The 22,993-nt window shown below is 26.1% G+C and overlaps 2 protein-coding genes across 22 annotated transcripts in view; both read left to right on the top strand.

The window, feature by feature from the left end:
• Positions 1–5,738: 5,738 nt before the first annotated feature.
• LOC111275311 (PHD finger protein Alfin1-like) lies at positions 5,739–10,547 on the top strand. Of its 2 annotated transcripts, none has more exons than XM_022860565.2 (5): positions 5,739–6,179; positions 6,278–6,310; positions 7,597–7,825; positions 9,731–9,860; positions 9,953–10,547. In XM_022860565.2, exons 1-5 carry the CDS (start codon positions 6,083–6,085, stop codon positions 10,223–10,225), a joined length of 762 nt encoding a protein of 253 aa, XP_022716300.1. In that variant the 5' UTR covers positions 5,739–6,082; the 3' UTR covers positions 10,226–10,547. The 2 variants fall into 2 exon arrangements, with proteins under 2 accessions (XP_022716300.1, XP_022716302.1); XM_022860567.2 differs by having other exon boundaries at positions 5,749–6,179; positions 9,731–9,857.
• Positions 10,548–14,608: 4,061 nt separating this feature from the next.
• The window catches only part of LOC111275310 (uncharacterized), a 40,761-nt gene continuing 32,376 nt past the window's right edge, over positions 14,609–22,993 (top strand). For 2 of the 20 annotated variants that reach the window (XM_089754896.1, XM_089754891.1), the window contains exons 1-9: positions 14,612–14,809; positions 15,264–15,306; positions 16,675–16,837; positions 16,925–17,042; positions 17,181–17,383; positions 17,626–17,828; positions 18,508–19,027; positions 19,278–19,384; positions 19,476–19,948. In XM_089754896.1, the coding sequence (XP_089611022.1) occupies positions 18,698–19,027; positions 19,278–19,384; positions 19,476–19,527 (489 nt within the window). In that variant the 5' untranslated portion in view covers positions 14,612–14,809; positions 15,264–15,306; positions 16,675–16,837; ... (2 more) ...; positions 17,626–17,828; positions 18,508–18,697 and the 3' untranslated portion in view covers positions 19,528–19,948. The other 18 variants (XM_089754888.1, XM_089754899.1, XM_089754885.1 and 15 more) reach the window with 18 other exon arrangements.

The following is a 22,993-nucleotide window of genomic DNA, read 5'->3' as shown; positions in this document are numbered from 1 at the left end:
CTTTGAGAAATGACAATGAGTGTGTATATTACATTAATGTTACTACATGTTCCTCTCTTAGGTTATTATATGAAACTTCTTTGCCAAATTAAAAGATGAAATTTAAACTTCTAGTAGTATCTTTGTACTAATTGCATGTAGTTTTTTGGCAGGTTGGAAAAAGTGATCCTTCCTATCCTATTCAAAAGAAAAGGGTTAATCGAGAATTTTTGAGAACTAAAGCTTATCTTCATCCTAAAACAAACACATTTGGTGAAGTTGGATTTTGCTACTTGTCACTATCATCTCTAGTTCCAAGTATATACTTGATTTTGTTATGGTTGTGATGTTACAAGCATTATATATCCAGTTGGTGGTGCCTTTTAGTACATTGATTTTGTTGTGGTTGTGATATTACAAGTGTTATATAACTAGGTTTTCTTTGATTCCTAATTCAAAAGTGAGAATTGGTACTTTTTTTAGCATTCGATTTTTAAAAATCAATTAATTTTTCTTTATTTGCTAAGTCTTTATGAACTTTACTTGTCAATTTCAAAGTTACAAAAACTCCCACAGTCCCATTACAAATTTCACCTTTTAACAAGTTACAACTATATCTATAAAAAGAAAGCTTCATCTTTAAATTCTTTATCAAAAAGCCCTTGCCTGATTCTTGTGATTCTTGATTTGATGTGGTTGCTTATATTGTGTCTATATGTTTCTACTTTATTTGTTTGCATGTTTATATCTTAGTTTAAGTTATTATTACAACTGCTACCTTTCTATTTTGATTTGGATGATAAAATGTCTTTCATATGATGCAAGATATACCAAAGCATGATAATGACATAGGGTCCTTGAAAACAGGTGTAATTGTAATTTTCCCATGATTTATCCGAATTGATTTAAAAATAGGCTTGAGGTAATGGTGATTACTTGTTTAAACATGAACCACCCATCTATTGCCTATTTCTTATGATTAGTATCAACATTGCAGATCGAGAAGTTTACTTGTCAATTTCTTAACAAAAACTATTCTTTAATATAGGGTACGACCTCATTTAAAAATTGCATATGCATAAAATATATTAGTTTATTTTTTATATTTGTTTTGATCTTATTGTGTGTATTGTGGTTTGTTTTGATATTGGATATTATTTATTTATTGCAGCTTCACGTGACACAAACTCACCATCAACACAATCACCCTCGACACAAGATTTGGATTGAGAGCTTAAAGACAAGATTTTGATGACTGCTTATTTCATAGTTTCAACTCTTTATTTTTTAAACAGTATTATTTCTATATTATTTTGACATAGACTTTAAAGAATATACTACATTTTTAAACCACTTTAAATATTTTGTGGATTTACAAGAACACTACATTGGATTATTCCACAAAAATGTTTTATATATAGAATTTAATGACGTTAATTATGTCACCAATACTGTGACGATTTATCTTTAGTCACTAATATATCAAATTTATCATTTATTTTGTGACGATTATAGCCTTTAATGATATTTTGTCATAAATAGCTAATGAAAACTAATGTCACAAAAAAATAAAGCATAATGTTGCATTTGATTTTATTGTCATGTTTAATGTTATCTTACAATGTTATCTTACAATCATTTGTGACGATAATTGTGTTACTAATACTGTGATGATTTACTTTTCATCATTAATGTATATGATTTTATCGTTTATTTTGTGATGATTATAACATTCAATGATGTTCTTTTTTATAAATAGCTAACGAAAACTAACGTCACAAAAAAAAAAAAAAAGCATAAGGTGACATTTGATTTTATTGTCATGTTTGACATTATCTTATAATTATCATGACAATAATTGTGTCACTAATATTGTGACGGTTTATCTTTCGTCACTAATATATATGATTTTATCATTTATTTTGTGACGATTATAGCCTTTAATGACATTTTTGTTCATAAATAGCTAACCAAAACTAATGTCACAAAAATTAAAGCATAAGGTAATGTTTGATTTTATTGTCACAATAGACATTATCTTACAATCATTGGTGACAATAATTTTGTCACTAATATTGTGATGATTTACCTTTCATTACTAATATTTTGAATTTAAATAATAAAGAATTTAACTTTATTGAAAGCTTCAAAAAAGAGTTTAAAAAAATTTTTATATTTAAATAATAAATTAAAGAAACAAAAGTGGTGAAATAAAAGAAATTAAGTGAAAAAGACTATTTTAATGAAAGCGAATTTAGAATAATATAAGATTAATTGATACTATTTTGGGATGAGTATTGTAGGGTACTAATACCTTTTTCACACATAACTGACTCAAAACTTAGTTTTGAAATGTAGATAAAAAAATTTTTTTTTTAAAGGTGTCTTAGTCAAGGTTAAGATTTCTTTAGGAATGATAGATTCAATTAGGTTACTAATTGTATGTAACCAAAAAAATTAATGATGACTTTTTTTTTGTGTCTAGTGATCGAGTTTTCAGATATTAGTATTATAATAATATCTTTCATTAGTGTCCAAACACGACAACTTGTAGTTTTCTTTTTTCCATGTTAGATGTGATTGTTTGCGAAATATCATTGACCTAGATTGCCAACAACTAGATCTAATTGTATTGGTTAGAAGGTGGCCATATTTGGCCAAATAACGTAGATAGTGAGATGTAATTGTTGGCAAAAAAATCTTACTGTTGACAACCTTTAACTGGAATTCCCATGATCAATTTAAGGGTTCATTTGGATAGATAATTAGATTGAAAATAATGATAAAGGTGAGATTAATTATTATAGTAATGAAATTTGTTACTATGATCATGAGATTAAATTAATGGTAAGATATATGTTTAAATACAAAAACAACGATAATAGTGGGATAAATTGTACATAAAAGAGAAAATGAATATTAAAAATATTAGATTAAAAATTATATTTAATAAAAATTTAAATTATTTAATTTTATAAAATTAAAATTTATTTATTATATTAAATTAATAAAATTATTTCATTATTTTTAAATGAAAAATAAAAAATGAAAAAAAATATAAAATTGAAAAGTTTCTCGTAAAGATATTTTTATCTTTATAATATAAATTAAAAGGTAAAATAGAAAAGAAAAAGAGATGGGGAGGGGAATTTAGTCATTGGACCAAAAATAGTCCATGGCTAAACGGAAAGAAACTCACGGATCAGAACCAAACAAAACTTCGATAGCTTTTTGTTAACTTTTAGGATGCAATTGCATTTCATCGTGGGTACGATTATATCCAAACGAAGTTTAAGCTGCTTGCATTATAAGGTCAAGTTCTGTTCTGTTGTGGGAAACCGTGGTCAATTTTCGCCATTGGAAACTAGTGGAGAGAAGAAAAACAATGTTTTACTAAAAAGTAAATGAAATAAAAGATAAATAATAATTACTTCTTACGTCTTATAAATATTGTCATAACTTGATTTTTATTGATCAAAATATTTCATCTTTAATTTCATTTTATTTTAAATATATGACTAATTAAGATATAAAATATTTTTCCAAACACCTTGACGAGGCTTTCAAATACATTTTCATAAAATTTTAATTTAGTGAAATATTCAAAATATCAATAATTAAAGTTGAAAATTTTTGACTGTAAAGTAAATCAAGCTAAATATTATTTATGAGATTGTGAGAGTATAATTTATTAAAAAGAGTAATTGTAATTTTCTATTCTTATTCCTTACATATACTTTAATTATAAGTTTATTAACCGAACATCGTATCAAAATTTTCTTATTTATTTTATTTTACATATTAAACTATAATGTGATAATCATCTGTTGCTGTTTGGCAAAATTAATAACAAAAAATATGATAAATATTTTTTTCTATTAATGTTTTAGTCATTTCTAACAGTGAATTATTCGTTCACTATTTTATTTTGGGACAAATAAACAAATGGTTTTTTATTATATATGTTTTGTTATTTTCTACTTAAAAAAATAAAATTATTAGTTTGATTTAACTTTTATTTTATCATTTACTTTGATATCTTAGACTAATATCGTTAATCAACTTAATAACGTGGTATTACATCCAATAAAATTTTGACATGTATTAAAAAAAATTAGTAATGTCACATCGTTAATAGTAACATCAATATTACAAGAAAAATAAAAAAAACTCTAAAACATAAAAATTAATTCTAAAAATTTTCCTAAAAAACCATAAATTTTTAAAAAAAATTTAAAAAATGAAATATTTTTAAAATCTATAAAAAATTATGAAAATTTCAAAAAAAAAATCTTAGAATTTAATAAGATTCATAAAAAATTTAAAAAAAAATCAAGGATTAGAAAAGAATTTCTTAAAATCTTATAAAAATTTTTTAAAATTAAAAAAATTAAAACAAATAAAAAATCTGAAAAATAAAAAAATTTTAAATTTTTTTTAAAAAATATTAAAATATTTAAAATTTTAAAAAAATCCTAAAATGATTAAAATTTTTGAAAAATCTAAAGCATTTAAAAAGCAATTATAAAAATTAAAAAATTTATGAAAAATTAAAAAAATTGAAAACATAATAAAAATCTTAAATTTATAAAAAATGCTAAAATATTTTAACAATAAAAAATGTAAAATTTTGATACAAAATCCAAGAAAATTGAAAAAAAAAGTTCTAAAAAATTATATAAAATATAAAAAATGAAAATATTAATAAAAATTTCTTTAAATTAAATAATTCACAAAACATGATAAAACGTGAAAATTTAAAAAATATATAAATTTTTTTAAAAACTGAAAGTGTAAAAATTTCTAAAAAAGTTTAAAATTTTTGAAAAATTAAATAAAAATTCAAAAAAATCTGAACCATTTAGAAAAATTACAAAAAATTTAAAAGTTTATTAAAAAATCAAAAGAAATAAATTGTTTTTTTATTATTTTTTTAATTTTAATTTTGTATGAAATTTTTTAGATTTTTTATTAGAATTTTTTTAAAAAAATTAGATTTTTGAAAAAAAATTTATATTTTTTAATTTCTAGATTTTTATTATTTTTTTAATTTTTAGAATTTAAGAAATTCTTATTTTTATTAAAATTTTAATTCTTTTGAATTTTTTAGAATTTTTTGTATTTTCATTAAATTTTGAGATTTTTTTAATAATTTTAAAAAATTCTTATTATTTTAAAAAATATTTATATTTTTTATTTTTTTATAATTTTTAAAAATAGTCTAGATTTTTCAAAAAGTTTTTAGAATTTTTTTTAATTCTTTGAAATTTTTTATTAGTGTTAATGTAACAATTAATTATGTAGTATTAACTGAACTTTTTTTTTATACATGCTTGCATTTTATTGAGTGGTAATGTTATGTTAATGAGTTGACTGATGAGATTAATCCAAAATATCAAAATGTATAACATAGTGAAAGTTAGAGTACTTAAACTGATAATTTGTTTTAAATACTAAATTGATTAAAAAAATGTAGAATATAAGGGACAAATGAGTATTTACACTTTTTATTTTAATAACTATTTAATTCTTTTTTATCCCATTCCGGGAATCAAACTTGTTGTAAAAAATTGTTTTAATAATAGGTATGCAGATAAATATACTATAATGTTGATATTTGACAAAATGCCTTGGTATAATATAAAATAATATAATATAATATAACTGCTTAAAATATTCAACTCAAAACTTGAATGAATAGGAAGTAAAACACTTTTTGATCCAAAAAAACAAAAAGAAAAGAGAGATAGAGACAAGACAAGGCAAGGCAAGGGAAACGAGGGTACTGCTTAACTCTCTCATTCTTTGAGTCTAAAATTGGCTTTTAGTTTCCGTTATCCGTGACTCCTCTGCTTAAATCCCCAATATCCCAAATCCCAACCCAGCAACAAAGAAAACCCTAATTCTGATTTTCCTTTAATTGTGATTTGCTCCTCTCAAATTCTTTTCAAAGGACTTATATATATGTGTGTTTTCTCCACGTACTACTCTTCATATAGTCTTAATTGAATTTATTATTTCAATATATATACGTATATAGTGGGAGATCAAGGATTTTGGGTAAGTGAGAGAAGAAATTTTAAAGAGAAATTGAGAAAAGCGAATGGAAGGGATACCACACGCAATACCTAGAACGGTAGAAGAGGTCTTCAACGACTTCAAGGGCAGACGCTCTGGCTTGATTAAGGCTCTCAGCACTGGTTCGTTCGCCTTTCTTTCTTTCCTTGATTTGTTTTATAATTTTGTGTTTTGAAAGTTACAAACAAATTCAATTAATGGGTTTGGGTTTTTACGGCAGATGTTGACAAGTTCTACCAACAGTGTGATCCTGGTGGGTTACTTTTGCTCAATTTCTATGTTTCATTCTGATTAGTTAAAGGTGCAGCAGCGTTAACTGTTTGTCTGTCTGTTCCTTTTTTCTTTCTTGTAGAATATGGTTTTTACATTTTTTTCTTTCAGTCAAATTTATGTTTCTATGATGATTTTCTGAATGCCAAAGACAAAACACATTATCTATCCTGCGGTGGCAGCTGAGTCTTTAGTGAAAGCTAATGAAAATCACACTGTCAAATGTATTTTAGTTAAAGCTGTTAACCTTGTTTTCTTGCGTGATGGCTGCCTGATCAGATAAATTCTGTAATGTCTACTGCTTGAGTATGCAAATTTCCGTTTTATCTTTACTTCTGTAAGACTTTGATTTCCTTTTTGGCCTTATCAATCCATAAGTGGGTCATGGTTGTTTCTGTCAATATGTTCTATCAATCGCATCATGCCCTGTATTCTGTGAGCACCTTTCTTGTTTTAAGTCCTCTCAGATCATTTACCTAATTGGCTCCTTGATTTTTTTTTGGTGATTTCTTGATCATTTATCATTGTTTTATGGTGTAGTTGGGCTGGCGGTCTTTAATGTCACTCTCAAAAGTACTTATCATGTCTTCATTTTATGGTTTCTTCCGTGGTGGCTTAAGATTTGCTTGAATTTTTGTAGTAGTCATATAATAGTTTTGTTGAATGAATGAATATAGTTTTATCATTGTTTTATGGTGTAGATGGGCTGGCGGTCTTTAATGTCACTCTCAAAAGTACTTATCATGTCTTCATTTAATGGTTTCTTCCGTGGTGGCTTAAGATTTGCTTGAATTTTTGTAGTAGTCATATAATAGTTTTGTTGAATGAATATACCTTAACCTGAACTTTCAGTGGAAATGGAATGGTTCATTTTCTTCATTTACAGATGAAAATTACTTTTTGACTTCAACATGCTGCTTTTTCGTACTCTCCTTGATAATAATAATACTCATGATATCTCAGATGTAATTCTGCATTCTTAAATTTCAGTTCCAAGGAGCAGTTTGGGTCTGATTCTACTTGACAAATCACAGCTGAAATGTGGTTCTCATGGCTATTTGATTAAATTTTATATTTATATTCCTACCTGATTATTTTTACATATTACTATTTAATTTTAAGTCTATCATTGAATATTTCTATTCTAATGCATACATAACGACTTAAAACTTGATAATGTGCTGCATGTTGTGATTAATTTCAGCAAGCTTATATGATCGAAAATTCTGTATTACATTTGTTTCCTGAATGTACTTTATTTATTTGCAGAGAAGGAGAACTTATGCCTATATGGACTTCCAAATGAAACATGGGAAGTTAACTTGCCTGTTGAGGAGGTGCCTCCTGAGCTTCCAGAGCCTGCACTGGGCATAAACTTTGCTAGAGATGGAATGCAGGAGAAGGACTGGCTATCATTGGTTGCAGTTCACAGTGATTCATGGTTGCTTGCTGTAGCCTTCTATTTTGGTGCACGATTTGGGTTTGGCAAGAATGAGAGGTATGTGTGCTTTTTCTTTGTCTACTATGGCACACTGAGTCCCAGTTTACACAGCTTAGTTGCTGCAGTATCATGGTTTAATTTTGAATTTTATGCTAACTGAATTATTCTCTTTGAGTTTACTAATATATAAGCCCAGTACCCTAGTTCTGTTAAAATGGGTTTATTACAAACTCAAACGAGGAAGAGAAGGTGCATGAGTGGACAATGGGTATTGGCCACGAAATGCGTTCCATTCCAGTGTAGAGAGTGTGCCATTGGATTATGGCACACGATTGGAATGGCTAACCGGTTGAGCTAGTTTTAGAGTTAGAGGAGTTGTTCTTAGGAGATTCCTCGTTAAAGAAAGTCTCTTTTAGCTGACTAGAATGCATGAGAAACCATTTAACTGTCATTCTCTGAAGTAAGACTCGGAAGTAGGATTAGGACTCGTACTCGGAAGTGAGGGGGCAATCGGTATTGCACAGGTTGATGGAGCATTACCTTGATGATATAACATAATAAAAGGTTCTTCTAACTCGCATAATGAGGCAAGAAGAATAGCTAAAGATTAATAAGAAAAAAAAAATGATAGAATTGAACAACCATACAGGCATTTCTTTTACCAATCTGACTTGTCAATCATTGAAAGCACAAAGTTTATGAAGGATGAAGTGATACTAAATGTACAAAATTGTGGAAAGTCTGTTTAATCTTTATTTCTTTCTTTAATTTTGCATTCTTTTTTGCTTTAAATTTGGTAATAGATGAATTGGGAGATATTTTGGTACTCATTACTTTTTGCTGACATGCCATAACTGTTTATGCTTTCAATCACCTGAGGAAGTGACTGCCTTTTTCAATTTGTAGAAATACATCTCACTAAGTTTGAGAGCACAGTTTGGGACTTGAGAGGGAGTTCTGGATGCCAAAAAGCTAAATGAGATGTTCTATTCCATTTTACTACTTAACTGTTATTATGTAATGTTAACTAAAGTCTTGCATGCCATTGAATGAAATATTGACTGGAGTGTTCTTCTAAATGCTTACACACTCAAACATAGTGATTTAACTATAATTTTTCCTGTTAAAGAGAAGTTTGTCATATGCATATTCAAACATAGCTAAGCTACCAACCTTATGGTTACTTGTTTTCTGGTCTACACTGACTGGAACAAGAGCTCTATTTGTTGCTATAGTGTTTTTTTCTTTTTTATTTGAAGGTGTGATGTCCTGCAGCCATAGCTCAATGAAAGCTACATAGGCAAATTAATGATTAATAAGACAGTACTTGCTTAAGGAAGGAATATTTGACACATTTGGGTTGTCTCAAAGATATGGAGTTTGTATTTTGCGAAAGAAGCAAAATGAGCCTTTAGTTCCATTGTTGCAGCGGTGTGATGGTGACAGTGTGGAAGCCTATCTGACCTAAAATAAAATAGTGAGTAAGCATAAGGACGAGGCGGCTGTGAGAGAAAAGGGAACGGCCCTGTTTGCTGGGAATATGTAGAACAATACCATGTCACCTGCCATCTCTTAATTTAAGCCCTATAGTTGTTGCTTCTTTCTCTTTGGGTGGTTTTCTATCATTGAACCAAAGGATGCTGTTCTCTCAACTTTCTTTCCTTGAGTAAAAGAAAAGAAAGATTAAACACCTTTTGCCCTAATCTCAGGTGTTGCTCAAACATGCATATTTACCTGCTTCATAAACACATGCATAGTCCCCTCTCATTAGGGACTACAGTTGTGACACTTGTCTTTGTGTGTGTGTTGGGGGGGGGGGGGGGGTGGGGGTTCCTCGTATCTTTTACTTTAATGATGCTTCCATAATATCGACCAATAGGCCCTTAAATTACCTTATCCAGTGTAATGTCAATTTGATATTGCTAATACTATTCTAAATGTTTTTTCTTTCTTATTTTGCAGGAAAAGACTCTTCCAGATGATAAACGATCTTCCAACCATATTTGAAGTTGTGACAGGAAATGTTAAGCAACCAAAGGACCAATCTGCTAATCACAACAACAGTGGCAAAAGCAAATCAAGTGCTAAGGTGGTATGAAGTTAAACTTGATTCTTTTGTGTTTTTATTCCTTTTATACTTGCTTCTCTTATTTAATGTCACATTCATATCCTTGTTGTTTGCAGTCTCGTCAATCTGAACCCCAAAGTAAAATGGTAAAGATCTCTCAAACACCTAAGGATGAGGATGAGAGTGGGGAAGAAGATGAGGAAGATGATGAACAGGGTGCCACTTGTGGGGCATGTGGGGATAGCTATGGCACTGATGAATTTTGGATTTGCTGTGATATCTGCGAGAGATGGTTCCATGGCAAATGTGTGAAGATTACACCTGCAAAGGCTGAGCATATCAAGCAGTATAAGTGCCCAAGTTGCAGTAGCAAGAGGGCTAGAGTTTGAAAGTAGGTTCAGAAGTCGGACTTGAAGCAATTTAAACGCAGCACGCAAGGTTTATAGCTTTTTCCTTACAGTTTGGAATTAAAACAGAGTTGCACCTTTTAGTTGATGAATTTGGATGACTGCAGATGGGATTTTAAGTTTGGCTACTCTTGGCTCCTGATCTTTTTAATTTTTATCGGAATTGTGTTTCAAACCGATACTGGTAAGTAGAAATATTATTATTTTTTATAGGTCAAATTGTGCAATAGATATCTGTATTTTAGTTAAACAGTGGAATTAGTCCATTTATCTTAACGCATTCAAATTGGATCCTTACGCTTCATTTAATTATCAAATTTAGTTAAATTATTAACAGTTTAAAATTTTTCATTAAAATTGATGATGTAATATTTTGACTTTTCTAATGTGGCATTTTTGTTTTTATGGCCGTTGATTTTGATAATGTGTAAAGTTCATGTGGTAAAAGATGATCACATGACAGTTTTTGGATATGTCATCATTTTTTCATGTCAATTTTTTTCAAATTGTATGGCTTATTTTTGTATTTTAGATAAATGGTGAAATTAGTCCTATATTAATATATGTTCTAATTTGATATTTATACATCAATTAATTTTCAAATTTAAGAGTTGATATAAAATAAATTAAAAAACCTACAATAAAAGATAAAATTTTTAATGCAAATAGGCTGAGTTATGATAAATATTTTAATGCAAATAGGTTGAGTTATAAATAAAGTCAATGTGTGGTTCAAAACATGGGTTTTATCATGTTTTCTAAAACGGTATCGTTTCAACTTGTTATAAAAACAAAAAAATTATTTTCTAAATTTTTCTTTTTTTTTTTTCCTTGTTTTTCTCTTGCTTTTCTTTGCAAGTCTTATTTAATAAACTTATATTTCAATAGGATTTTTAGAAATTAATAATAAAAAATTCAACGATCATAAAATAATTTATCTAAAAATTTCAAAAATTGTTAGTACTAAAAATCAATTGTTGTTGAATTTTCAAAATTTTTTCAAATCAATATTTTCAAAAGTTTTCATATTTTATTTATGTTTTCAAATTTCAATTTTTTTTTGACTTTGACTTCTTGATTTCACTAACTAAATAATAATAATAAATAATAAATAATAAATAATAAATAAAATACTTTTAAGCTTTTAAATTTGAGCATAAAATCTAATATCACAATTAAACCCAATTGATTCAAAAACAATTTTAAAACCTAATGCCGAGATAAAATTTGAAATCCATTTTATATCAAAAGAATTAAAAAAAAAAAGAATATCTACAATTACTTTTATTATTGATTGTGTGTATGGGCTTGTTGATTATGAGTTTCTTGATCTAATTTTTAAGTTTCTATCATTTTAAAAGTTTTTTTTTTAATTTTTTATCTATTTATTTTTTATATTTCCTAAAAAATAAAAAATAACAAAAAATGAAATAAATAAAAGATAAAGAAAAGGTATAATAATCAAATATCCAAAAATTTTTATTTCATTTTTTTGTTAATAATCTATTTTTTAGTTTATGTTGGACTTATAATCTAATTTGAGATTAATCCAAATTGTTAAATTAATTTCAATTAATAATTTAAATATCCAAAAATTTTTTTATCTAAATATAAAAAAATGTCACGGCTGAATTTAGGTTTTTTTTTTTAATGTTATTTAAGGTAAAATCTTAAATTTGATAATTAATTTATATATATGAAACAAATTTGAATATACATTATGGTAGAAAGAATAATTTCACAATTTAAGCAAAATAAAGAGACTAGCGGTATAATTTAAAAAAAGTTGACATGAAAAAATAATGGCGTGCTAAAAAGTTTTGTTACATTATTATATTTGACTACGTAGATTTTATACATCAACAAAATTAACAATCATGTAAATAAAAATTATCACGTTAAAAAAATCAAAATATCATAATATTAATTTTAATAGAAAAAATTTGAATTATTAACAATTTCACTAAATTCAATAATTAAATAAAATATAGAGATTTAGATTGAATACATTAAAATAGAAGAATTAATTACACCATTTAATTAAAATACAAATATCTATTATATAATTTTGACCTATTTTATATGTTGGTGTATCTTTCTAGTTTCCTCTGTATGCTTAATATCTTCTACTCATTTGATTACCTTTTTGTGGTTGCATTTATTGATGGTATCTTGTTCCTTTTGCCAATTTAGTGGCAAAATCTTTTGTTTAGCTTTGGTCATCGAATTAGTTTTAAAAAATGGTATCTTATAAATATGTTATTCAAATTTTAATATTTATAATTTTTTTATTTTTAATTTGTGGTTTCTGTGTATAAAAAAAAAAAAATTGTTTAGATTGGAGTCTGTTTCCTGTCAAAGAAATATTACCGGCTAATTGTTTTGGGTATTTATTTAATCTTAGAGTTGTTTGAAACCTGTTTCGTTCAGCTGGAGCTTTTATAAAAAAGTGTTATTTGAGTAAAATTGTTCTAAAAATGTTAGAAGGAGAAGTTAAAAATATCGGTTAATAGTTAATTTTATTAAACTAAATCACAAATTTTTGGATAAAAATAAATAAAATAAAGAGATATTTTTTGTTAATTATAATTTAAAAATAAATGAATTCAATAGAAAATGAACAAAATAAAAATAATGTGAAATAATAAAATTTTTCATAATTTTATAAATTATTAAAGAAAATGAAAATATAAAAAAATTAATTAAAAATTTGTTAAAATTTTAAATCTGCTTATTGTATAAATTAAAATTCTTAGAATTTTAAGAGAAGTCAGTGTTTGTAGTAAATAAGCCATACCATAAACTGGGCGAAATCCCATTTTAATTTTGCGTCTTTAATTTTATTTAATATAGTTTCACTTTCAGGTTGCAAAGTCTAAATCCTACAACATAAAACTGGCTAACATTATAGAATCTATACATATACTTACTTACTATTAGGTATTTAGTGGTATTTTATAATTTGATTACTCATTTCAATTTTGGGATTAATTGAAGAATAATTGAATGACATTTCTCATTCAATTAGCATCCACCCATAATTTTTTTAAAATTTTTTTAGGATAAAACATTTACTTTTTAAATAAAAAAATATATATATTTTTGCTTTTTTCTTAAAAATAAAAAATATAATGAGGATAAATTGAATGACATTTGTCATTCAATTCGTAACCCACAAAGTTTTATTTATTTTTTAATTTTAGAAGAATTTTTTAACTCTCTTAATAAACAAAAATAAAAATAGAAAAAAGAAAAAGAAAAGTAAAACAGTGGTTTTTTTTTTTTTTGCTCTTACAAATTTTTTTCTTTAATTTTAAAAAAATATTTCTCATAAAAAAGTTAAAATCGGAAAGGGAAAAAAATAATTGATTTTTTTTTCATTTTATCTCCTTTAATTTTTCCTTTAACTTTTTTAAATAAATATTTTTCATGAAAAAATAATATAAAATATAAAATACCAATAATCAATATTCACCAATGAATTAATAATAATAATAACAATAATCTAAACATTATATAAAAGTTATCTCAATTTCTCAATTTACTATACACATCATTATTATATTTAAAAATAATTAAAAAAGTAATTGAGGGGAGGGGAGAAAGCATGGGGAGCGAAAAAGAGATATTTATTATGTTTAGCTTTAAGTTAAAATAAAGAACAACAAGAAGATTCCATAAATACACGGAGATGCTTCACCTGTTGCCTTTCTCAAGAACCAAATATATGCGGCTTCTAGAGTCTTCCGTGGATCCACTGGCTGATAGCAACTTTCTTTCTTTTTGGATCTTTATTCCTTCTTTTTTTAATCATTGAATTCAAGTTAATATAATATTAAATTTAAATTTAATTTTAAATTTATTATTTAAAATTTAATTTAAATTTAATTAAATTTTATTTTTTTATTTAAATTTGATTTAAGATAAAAAAATAAATTATTTAAATTTATTTGATTAAGTTCAATTAATATGTAAAAATAAATTTAATTTTTATATTTAATAAAAATTTAATTATTTATGTTCGAACTCAAATTCGAAATATTTTATTAATTAAAATAATTAAAATATATTAAAAATAAAAATTTGATTAAATTCGTAAGTAACTCATTATTATAAAAATACATAAACTTAATTCGATCAATAAATTAAATTATTTAAACTCAAACTTAATCTAATAATAATCAAATTTAATTCAAATTTTATTCAAATTAAACTTAAATAATTTATAAATATTAATATATCATTTATATCTTTGATCTTAATCGAGATAAATTTTTCGTTCTCATTTTTTCAATTTATTTATTTATTTAATTTTTATTTTGGTTTTTAATTGTTTAATTGATTTATTTATTATTTAAAATTTTAAGGGCTCAACTTTTGTTTCGTTTTCGAGAACCAATTATGGCTGTAGGTTCCAACCATGACTGTAGGTTTTCGACAACTTGGCCACTTTTTGCCCTCCTAAAGAACCGAATACCCATTCAAAGTAATCCCTTATCACCTTAGAGGCTAAGGTTAAGATTAAATCTTTTCTTTCTGATGATGCATTCCTCCCTTTATGAATGGGTAAGTGTTTTTTTTTTTTTCTTTTTATTGTTAGTTGTAGGACTTAATTTTTTTTTTATTTTCTTATTTTATTTTCATAGTTTTTGATTTCTTGACTAATTAAATTTGAATTTTACTGGCATAAGTGAACTATTAGGAAAACCTGTATCTTGAGATATATTATTAGTACTCGATTTGACTTGTATCCTTAGATGTCCCAAATAATTGATAGTAGCGTATACTAATAAGAATTGCAATGTTCTGTCAAAATTTAAAGTATAAAATAAGTTGTCAATACTACAGATTTACTAACCCAAGTTCTCAATATGACAAGGCAGAGTTAAAGTATCTACAGTATCTTCCAAAACCTACTATATCCTTGGACTACTTTTGTTTATCTTTTACTATATGTTGTTTGTGTTTATTGAAATGTGTTTTTGTGGGTGAGATTTTACTTGCTTTTAATTTTTCTTAGGTGAAATTTCATACTAAGTTTTGGAAAGAAGAAATTTTTGAAGGTAATGTTTCATTGATTTGCCAAACTTTAATATGGAACTGTTAGTTATTGATATGAAACTGCTGCATAATGTTTCAATAAATAACTTTTATTCACTTATTTATTTATTGTTCAATTTGATATATTTAATCCTTTTCATTTGGGCTCAGGTTGAAGAATTTGCTAAAAGAAATTTCAACAAGGGGTAGATGGGTAATTATCTGTTCATAATGAAATTCAATTCAAACAAATTAATATTTAATAATAATTTGGACATCTCATCCATACAGGTGCTCAGTTTTGGGTTTTTATTGGGGTTTTAGCTATTGTTGTTTTATTAAGTTATGAAGGATTCTTATAAAGATAAAATATTTTAATATATTGTATGACATGCTCCAAGTATTTTTAACAATAAACTTTAATCAATGATTATAATTGAAATTATAGTAGCTATAGGATGTAACTCTTACAACATGAAAATGGAAATTTGGTTTATGTATATTGGAGCTGTTACTTAGAATTCATTTATATAAATTGTTAGTCAGTGGTTCCATTGCACTATACATTCATGATATGTGTTCGTAGCAAAACTAAAATATGGTGTTGCATCAAAATTGAGATAATTAATTGAAGCGTTTTTCAATGTATGAATGAAAGGCAATTCTTAAAGCGTGGCTCTTTTACATTTGTTTAAACAATTAGATGATTTAAAGTCATTTTCAATAATATTAGCTTTTTACATTTGTTTAAATAATTAGATGGTGCTATAGTGATTTGTCTTGGTGGGCTCAAATCTTTATTAGTAAATATTAAAGACCTTCTCATTGTGCATATTTTTGTCCATTTTCTCTTTTGAAATATAAGCTATTTTTTTTCTATCTCCTACTTCTGTTTCGTTTGTTAAAAATAATTTTAGTAGGAAGTTTGATAGAAATAATAAGTTTGATAGAAAAAATAACTATATGCTCTTAAACTGTCCTGATATTATGCTTTAAAAGAATTGTTGAAACAAATGGGGCCAAAACTTATGTGTTGTTATGTATGAATTGAGATTGATAAAGTTTATGTCTTGTTTAATCATTGATCTTAGAGGAAATCATCTCTAAGTTCAAATCCCAGATGAGATTGCTCTGTTCATCTTTGAAAAGTTGTAAGTGATTTTATTTATGTTTTGAATTTCAGTTCTTAGAATAGATATTTTGACTTCAACAACCTGGTAGAGGTTTGATTCTTTACCATGCAAGTTAACTCATCCATCTATAGCAAGATGGATTCCCATCCATTTAGCTTATCTTTGTGATGGAATGGATGTCTTTATATTGCTATATGATGTCTCTGTTAATATCACTAATAATGATTGTGTTTTCCATTTCTTGGGATGTTGGAACAGGTTACTGAAATTGTTACAAGAAATCTTGACAAAATAATTGATGTTAATTACTATCCTATTGAAACTGTCAAAAGATCAAATTTGCATCAGACCTATCGGCATTAGAGTTTAAGGGCTTGCATACACATTCATCTTACTTCGCATGGACTTTAATTGGTCTAAGGTATATTTCAATACAGACACATTGATTTGGCATACCTTTTTAACCTGAATTAGTTTTGTCTCATAGATTACTGGTTTTGAATTTCAGGCTTAACCGCTGAATAAGGACATATTTGAGACCATAATCCTATGCTTTAATAACTTTTTCTGATATAGATGAGAAAGAGGGCCCCTATGAGACATATAATGGGAATCCTATGAGTAAGGTAGGTGATTTTCATAATTTTTTTGAAATGCATGCAAGTATTTTGGATTTTAGTTATTCAATGTGAATGCAATGCCTTAAATGCTCATTTCTTACTAATATATTTTGCTCACTGCTGAGTTTTTTTGTTAAATTGCAGGGTATTCTTCAGCCAAACATGTGGGGCGTTACACCTTTAGATTAGTGGAATTGGAACGATCTTAGCGATATGATAGCTGAGAATGGAGTGACAAATTCACTTTTGTTAGCACCTATGCTTGTTGCTTCTACTAGCCATATTCTTAGAAATAATGAATGCTTTGAGCCATATACTTTCAATATCAATAGTCATAGAGTTCTGAGGTGATAATTCCTGGCTTCCTTTTACTCATCTCCTTTCATTTATTTGTTGTTCATTCCTTAGAACTTATCTTCTATCTATCTCCAATAAGGAGTTTGTGGTGGTCAGTAAGCATCTTTTTCATGACTTAATTGAGATGGGTCTTTGGTATCTTGTTATTAAGAATAACATAATACATGAAGATGGTTTTGTTGAGAATGTTCCAGAAATACATCACACCACTGAGTTTTTTGTTAAATTGTAGGGTATTCTTCAGCCAAACATGTGGGGTGTTACACCTTCAGATCGGTGGAATTGGAATGCTTTTAGGGATACAATAGCTAAGAATGGAGTGAGAAATTCACTTTTGTTAGCACCTATGCCTACTGCTTCATCTAGCCATATTCTTGGAAATAATGAATGCTTTGAGCCATATACTTCTAATATCTATAGTCGTAGAGTTCTAAGGTGATAATTCTTGGCTTCCTTTTATTCATCTCCTTGCATTTATTTCTTGTCCATTTCTTAAAACTTATTTTCTGTCTATATCCAGTAGGGAGTTTGTGGTGGTGAACAAGCATTTTTTTCATAACTTAACTGAGTCTGTTATTAAGAACAACATAATACATGAGGATAGCTCTGTTAAGAATATTCAAAAATACCTCAAGAATTGAAAGCAATTTAAAAGTATGAATTGCTGTTTTCTCCATGGTTTTCTTTTCAACCAAGGCCCAGATGCCTATTCTTATTTATTTATTTATTTATTTATTTTTACTTTAAGTGTGAATTGTGAAGCTAAGGCTTATATTAATAATAAATAAAAACAATCCCTGCCTCTATTTTGCTGTACAACTCATCAATGTAAAAAAACCTGATGTGAAGGATGTTTTGGGAAGACACCGAGTAATTTAGTGTTATTTGAGAGAAGAAGCTTATAGAGATATGTGGAGAAAAGAAAGGGGAACAACACGTAGGACTTGGAAGAAGAAAAACAGGGGAGAAAGAAAGGGGTTAGGGAATCTACAAAGAGAAAAATGATGATGGATGTCAATATGTTTGATCGCCTGGATGATGGATCAATTCTTGGGGTTTTATTGGGTATCTTTTATTTTTGAAAACTGATTGATTCTTATTGTTGTAATGGCAGGTTTCAAAGGGCTACCAATCTTCATCGATTCAACATCAACGTCAGATCAAAATAGCAACAATGACAAGAAACTAGTTCCACCATTGGATTTGCACCAACCCAAGAATAAACTAGGAGAGGTAGATAGCTCATGTAATCCTTTTTGGATGATAAAGATTTTGTATTTGGAGAATTGAAGTTTTTAAAAGAGATGGGTGGGTTGGATTTTGGTCAAGATATCAAATTGGAACCATGTAAGCTTTTAGAGAAATTTCAGAGAGAAACGAAACAAGTGAATTTGGGTTCTTCATCTGGTTTCAACAGGAGTCAATATTGTTTCCGATGTAGAAAGCCTCAGCTTGCATTGGTTGGTGCAAAAATTCTTTTATTTTTGTTCATTCAATGCTGTTATTACTTATTTATAGCTTTTTTCTTTCAAAATTTGTACTTTAAGGTATTTGATGATTTACTAGTTGACCCACAACAATTGCTAATGGTGACCATTGCAACTGCATTAAGAGAGATTGGTTATGAAATTCAGGTAAATGACATTGAGTTTTGGACATTTCATCATTTGTGAGTTTTATTTTTATTTTTATTTCTTTTGTTTTTAATAGCTTTAAATCTGGTTGTGAGTCAAGAACACTCTAAATGTCTTTTCGGTTGATAACTTAGTGCTTATATTGCTGGGCATGTTGGAAGTGATAGCTGTGACTATGACTTACAAAATCTTAGAAAATGAAGTTATGGATTCATGTTAGCTTTATGTGTTTTAAGTTCTTTCTTCGAAGGTGGACTCTCTTGAAGAAGGTCCTGTGCACAATGTTTGGCGAAACATTGGAGTTACCATCACTATTCTTAATGATAAGCTGAATGAGATCGAAATTGATTGGCTGAGGTATGTGTGTTTGTAGTCTGTAATAAATTCACTTTAAGATTGATATTTTGCATGATAGTGTTTAATTGAAGGTACATACGTGATAACACAGAGGCAGAATTGGTTTTTGGTGTGATATTTTGCATGACAATATTGAAAATTAATTATTATGATAACAAAAAGGCAAAAGTGGTTTTTGGTGAGCCGATGGTAGTAGGAGAAACTCTTGATAACAAGACATTGGAAGGGCAAGGTTAGTAAATTCTATTCTAGCAAGCTCAAGTTAAACTCGAATTTGTTTGGCCTTTTATTTGAGTTGAACATTCATCTGTTCATCAAGTGATCAATTTAAAACTTATTTTGGCCCTTCCATGTTTATAAAACAAGGAAAAATTGAATTGCATCCTCCAGCTGAGTCTACAGAAGTTAATGTAAAACCAAGTGAAGTAGTTGAAGGCAGTGAAACACAACCAGTTTCTTCGTCGAAGAACTTGGAAGATCATGAGATGCAAAAGGAATCGAATTTCGAGAAGAATCTATCTGGAAGAACTCACCATTTTGAGAATCAGAATTCCATGACGGAAGGTTAGTACTCTTCTGTAAGTAGGTACTAAAAGATACTGATACATCATAAATATTAATTTGTTTTGAAAGTTCATTTAGATACACAATAAACACAAGATATCCACCTTAGTTATTTGGTACTTTTTTTGCAAAGATGACGAGGGGACTAGAAATTCAATTTTTGGTGCAACATCTTCTACTTGACTTGATTCTGTACCTTAAGAACCTGCAGTTCTAGAGCCTAAAGAGCGTGAATTAGCCAAAATCCATACAAAGGGCCGTGTTTTAAGATAGGATCGAGAAGGCTTACCAAAAGAATCCCAATTTGGCTTAGCTTGGTTGTGGACACCGAGTTTTCTAGGGAAGATGATTTAAAGGCAAATAGCTTGAAAGAAAGTTGTGGAGTTGACTATCTTTATTGGGATTCACATACTAAGAATGTACGTAGACTCTTTTAACATAGCACGGGTCTACGTTCTAGTAATCATAATAATAATAATAATATACAATTAAATTGGTCATCAATTAAGGATAATTTTCAATTGAACTCTCCAATTGATTGCACTAAAAAAAAAAGATCAAAATATAAAAGTTTTTATTTATTATTTAAATCAAATTATGTTAAAAGTACTTGTACCCCGTCAAATTTTGAAATTTAACTCTTCTATTATAATTTATATCAATTCAATCTAATATATATATATATATATATATATATATTATATTACAACATACAAGGTTACATGATCAAAATTGCTTATGTGGATGTCTAGGTGGATAATCTCTTTTAATGACACATAGGATAATATTTATATTATTTATTTATCAAATAAAATTTTTTAATAAATTATTTAAATTGATATTTTGATAATTGTTTAAATTAAAATCAATATCTATCTAAGATTGAAATTTTTGCATAAGATTTGAATTCAAATATATTAAATTATAATTTATCTTTTCTTTTTAAATTTAATGACAATTTCAAATATATATACTTAATAAAATTTTATTTTTTGTCAAATAATTTTATTTAATAAATTATTTTAATTTAATATTTTTAGATAATTATTTAAATTTAAATAAAAATTTATCAAAAATTGAAAATTATTTAATAGATTATTTAAATTTAATACTTTTAGATAAGTTAATGAATTATTGACTAGAAAGTATGTATTTTTAAAGTAATAAAAGCTTACATCTTTATATGAAAATATAAGACATTTGAATGTTGATAAAAAAGTTAGATAAAAATACGTTTTTGCTTTGAAAACAAATATAATGTTTTATTCTAATATATTATATTATATTATATTATATTATAACATACAAGGTTACATGATCAAAATTGATTATGTTGATGCTTAGGTAGATAATATCTTTTAATGACACATAAGATAATATTTATATTATTTTATTTATCAAATAAAATTTTTTAATAAATTATTTAAATTTAATATTTTAGATAATTATTTAAATTGAAATAAATATCTATCTAAAATTGAAATTGTTGCATAAGATTTGAATTCAAATATATTAAATCATAATTTATCTTTTCTTTTTAAATTTAATGGTAGCTCCAAATATATATACTTAATAAAATTTTATTTTTGTCAAATAATTCTATTTAATAAATTATTTAAATTTAATATTTTTGGATAATTATTTAAATTCAAATAAAAATTTATAAAAAATTAAAAATTATTTAATAGATATTTAAATTTAATACTTTTAGATAAGTTAATGAATTATTTATTGGAAAGCATATATTTTTAAAGTAATAAAAGCTTACATCTTTATATGAAAATATGAGATATTTGAATGTTGATAAAAAAATTAGATAAAAATATGTTTTTGCTTTGGAAACAAATATAATGTTTTATTTATGTTCTAATTCAAATATTTTTATATTATATATTTGGTTAATTTATTTGTTTCTCTTTAGTCTATAACTTTTTTTAATTTTGCTTAGATTGATTATAATTAACTTTTTGTATCATATATTTTTTTGTTTTATTCATTTCTTCAATGTTTTTATTCTCTATTCATTTATTAATATATTTGCTTTTATTATTATATATATTTAATATTGACAAATTAATATGTAAATTTATATTATTTATTTCCTTTTGCTATACTTTTTATTATTGAATTTCTTTGTCTATAATGGATGATATGAGAAGAATGATGATCACTGTCATATCTAACTCACAAAAAATATAATCAATTTTGTTAAAAATAATTAAAAATAAAAAATATTTCAAAAAAAGTTTTTAAGCATAACATAAAGAATTATTATTTCTCTTTTATCTAAAAAATAACTTTATTTTGTTGACATATATAGAAATAATTGTTAGTCTAATATATTTGTGTAATAATACTTTAAGTATTTCAAAAATAAAAACTAATAAAAGGCAAATATTATAACAAAATTAATAATTGTGATTTGTTGTTTAATCACACACACACATACACACATATATATATACACCACTTAATCAATATTATGGTAAAAATAATTATTAATTATAACTATTTAAGTATTGATTTTTGATTTTTTATCAAACAAGAAAAAAAGCGGTAGCAAAATTTTTAATATTTAACAAATAAATTGAAGAAAAATTTTTTTATGAAAAAAAAAGATTTTTATAATTTTTGAAAATTTACAAAAGTTTAGACTTCTTTTATATGAATAATATCATTTATAATATATTATATATAAATTATCATTTAATTGTAACTTAGTATTTATAGATATATAATTATATATTAAATAATTAAAAAATAGTTTTAAAATTATGAAAAATTTAACAAAAAATCCCGTCCATTGTACGAGTTAAAAAAGCTAGGTTTTATATTATTTTGATTTGATAATTTTAATTTAATTATTAATTTTGTTTTTTTTATTAAATTTATTGATGAAAAATTTTAACTATATACAGATCCATTAAAATGATGTGACATTTTTATTGAGTTAAATTATGAGAGATGTGATGTGGATTACAGAAATATCATATGATTTATTTATTTTTATTCCACGTCACCTTAAATTTTTTTCACCCAAAAAAG

Source organism: Durio zibethinus, chromosome 26 (genome assembly GCF_047325235.1).
Source record: "Durio zibethinus cultivar Kanyao isolate XHJ-2024 chromosome 26, ASM4732523v1, whole genome shotgun sequence".
NCBI classification, from domain to species: Eukaryota; Viridiplantae; Streptophyta; class Magnoliopsida; order Malvales; family Malvaceae; genus Durio; species Durio zibethinus.
Note: the sequence above shows the minus strand (reverse complement) of the source record. Positions and strands in the feature narration are given on the sequence as shown.

Bases quoted from the DNA above. Each gene is read 5' to 3' on its own strand.
- LOC111275311 (XM_022860565.2), top strand. From the start codon at position 6,083: ATGGAAGGGATACCACACGCAATACCTAGAACGGTAGAAGAGGTCTTC. The intron at 6,311-7,596 runs GTGGGTTACTTT...ATTTATTTGCAG, and splicing joins CTACCAACAGTGTGATCCTG to AGAAGGAGAACTTATGCCTA. The intron at 9,861-9,952 runs GTATGAAGTTAA...TGTTGTTTGCAG, and splicing joins GCAAATCAAGTGCTAAGGTG to TCTCGTCAATCTGAACCCCA.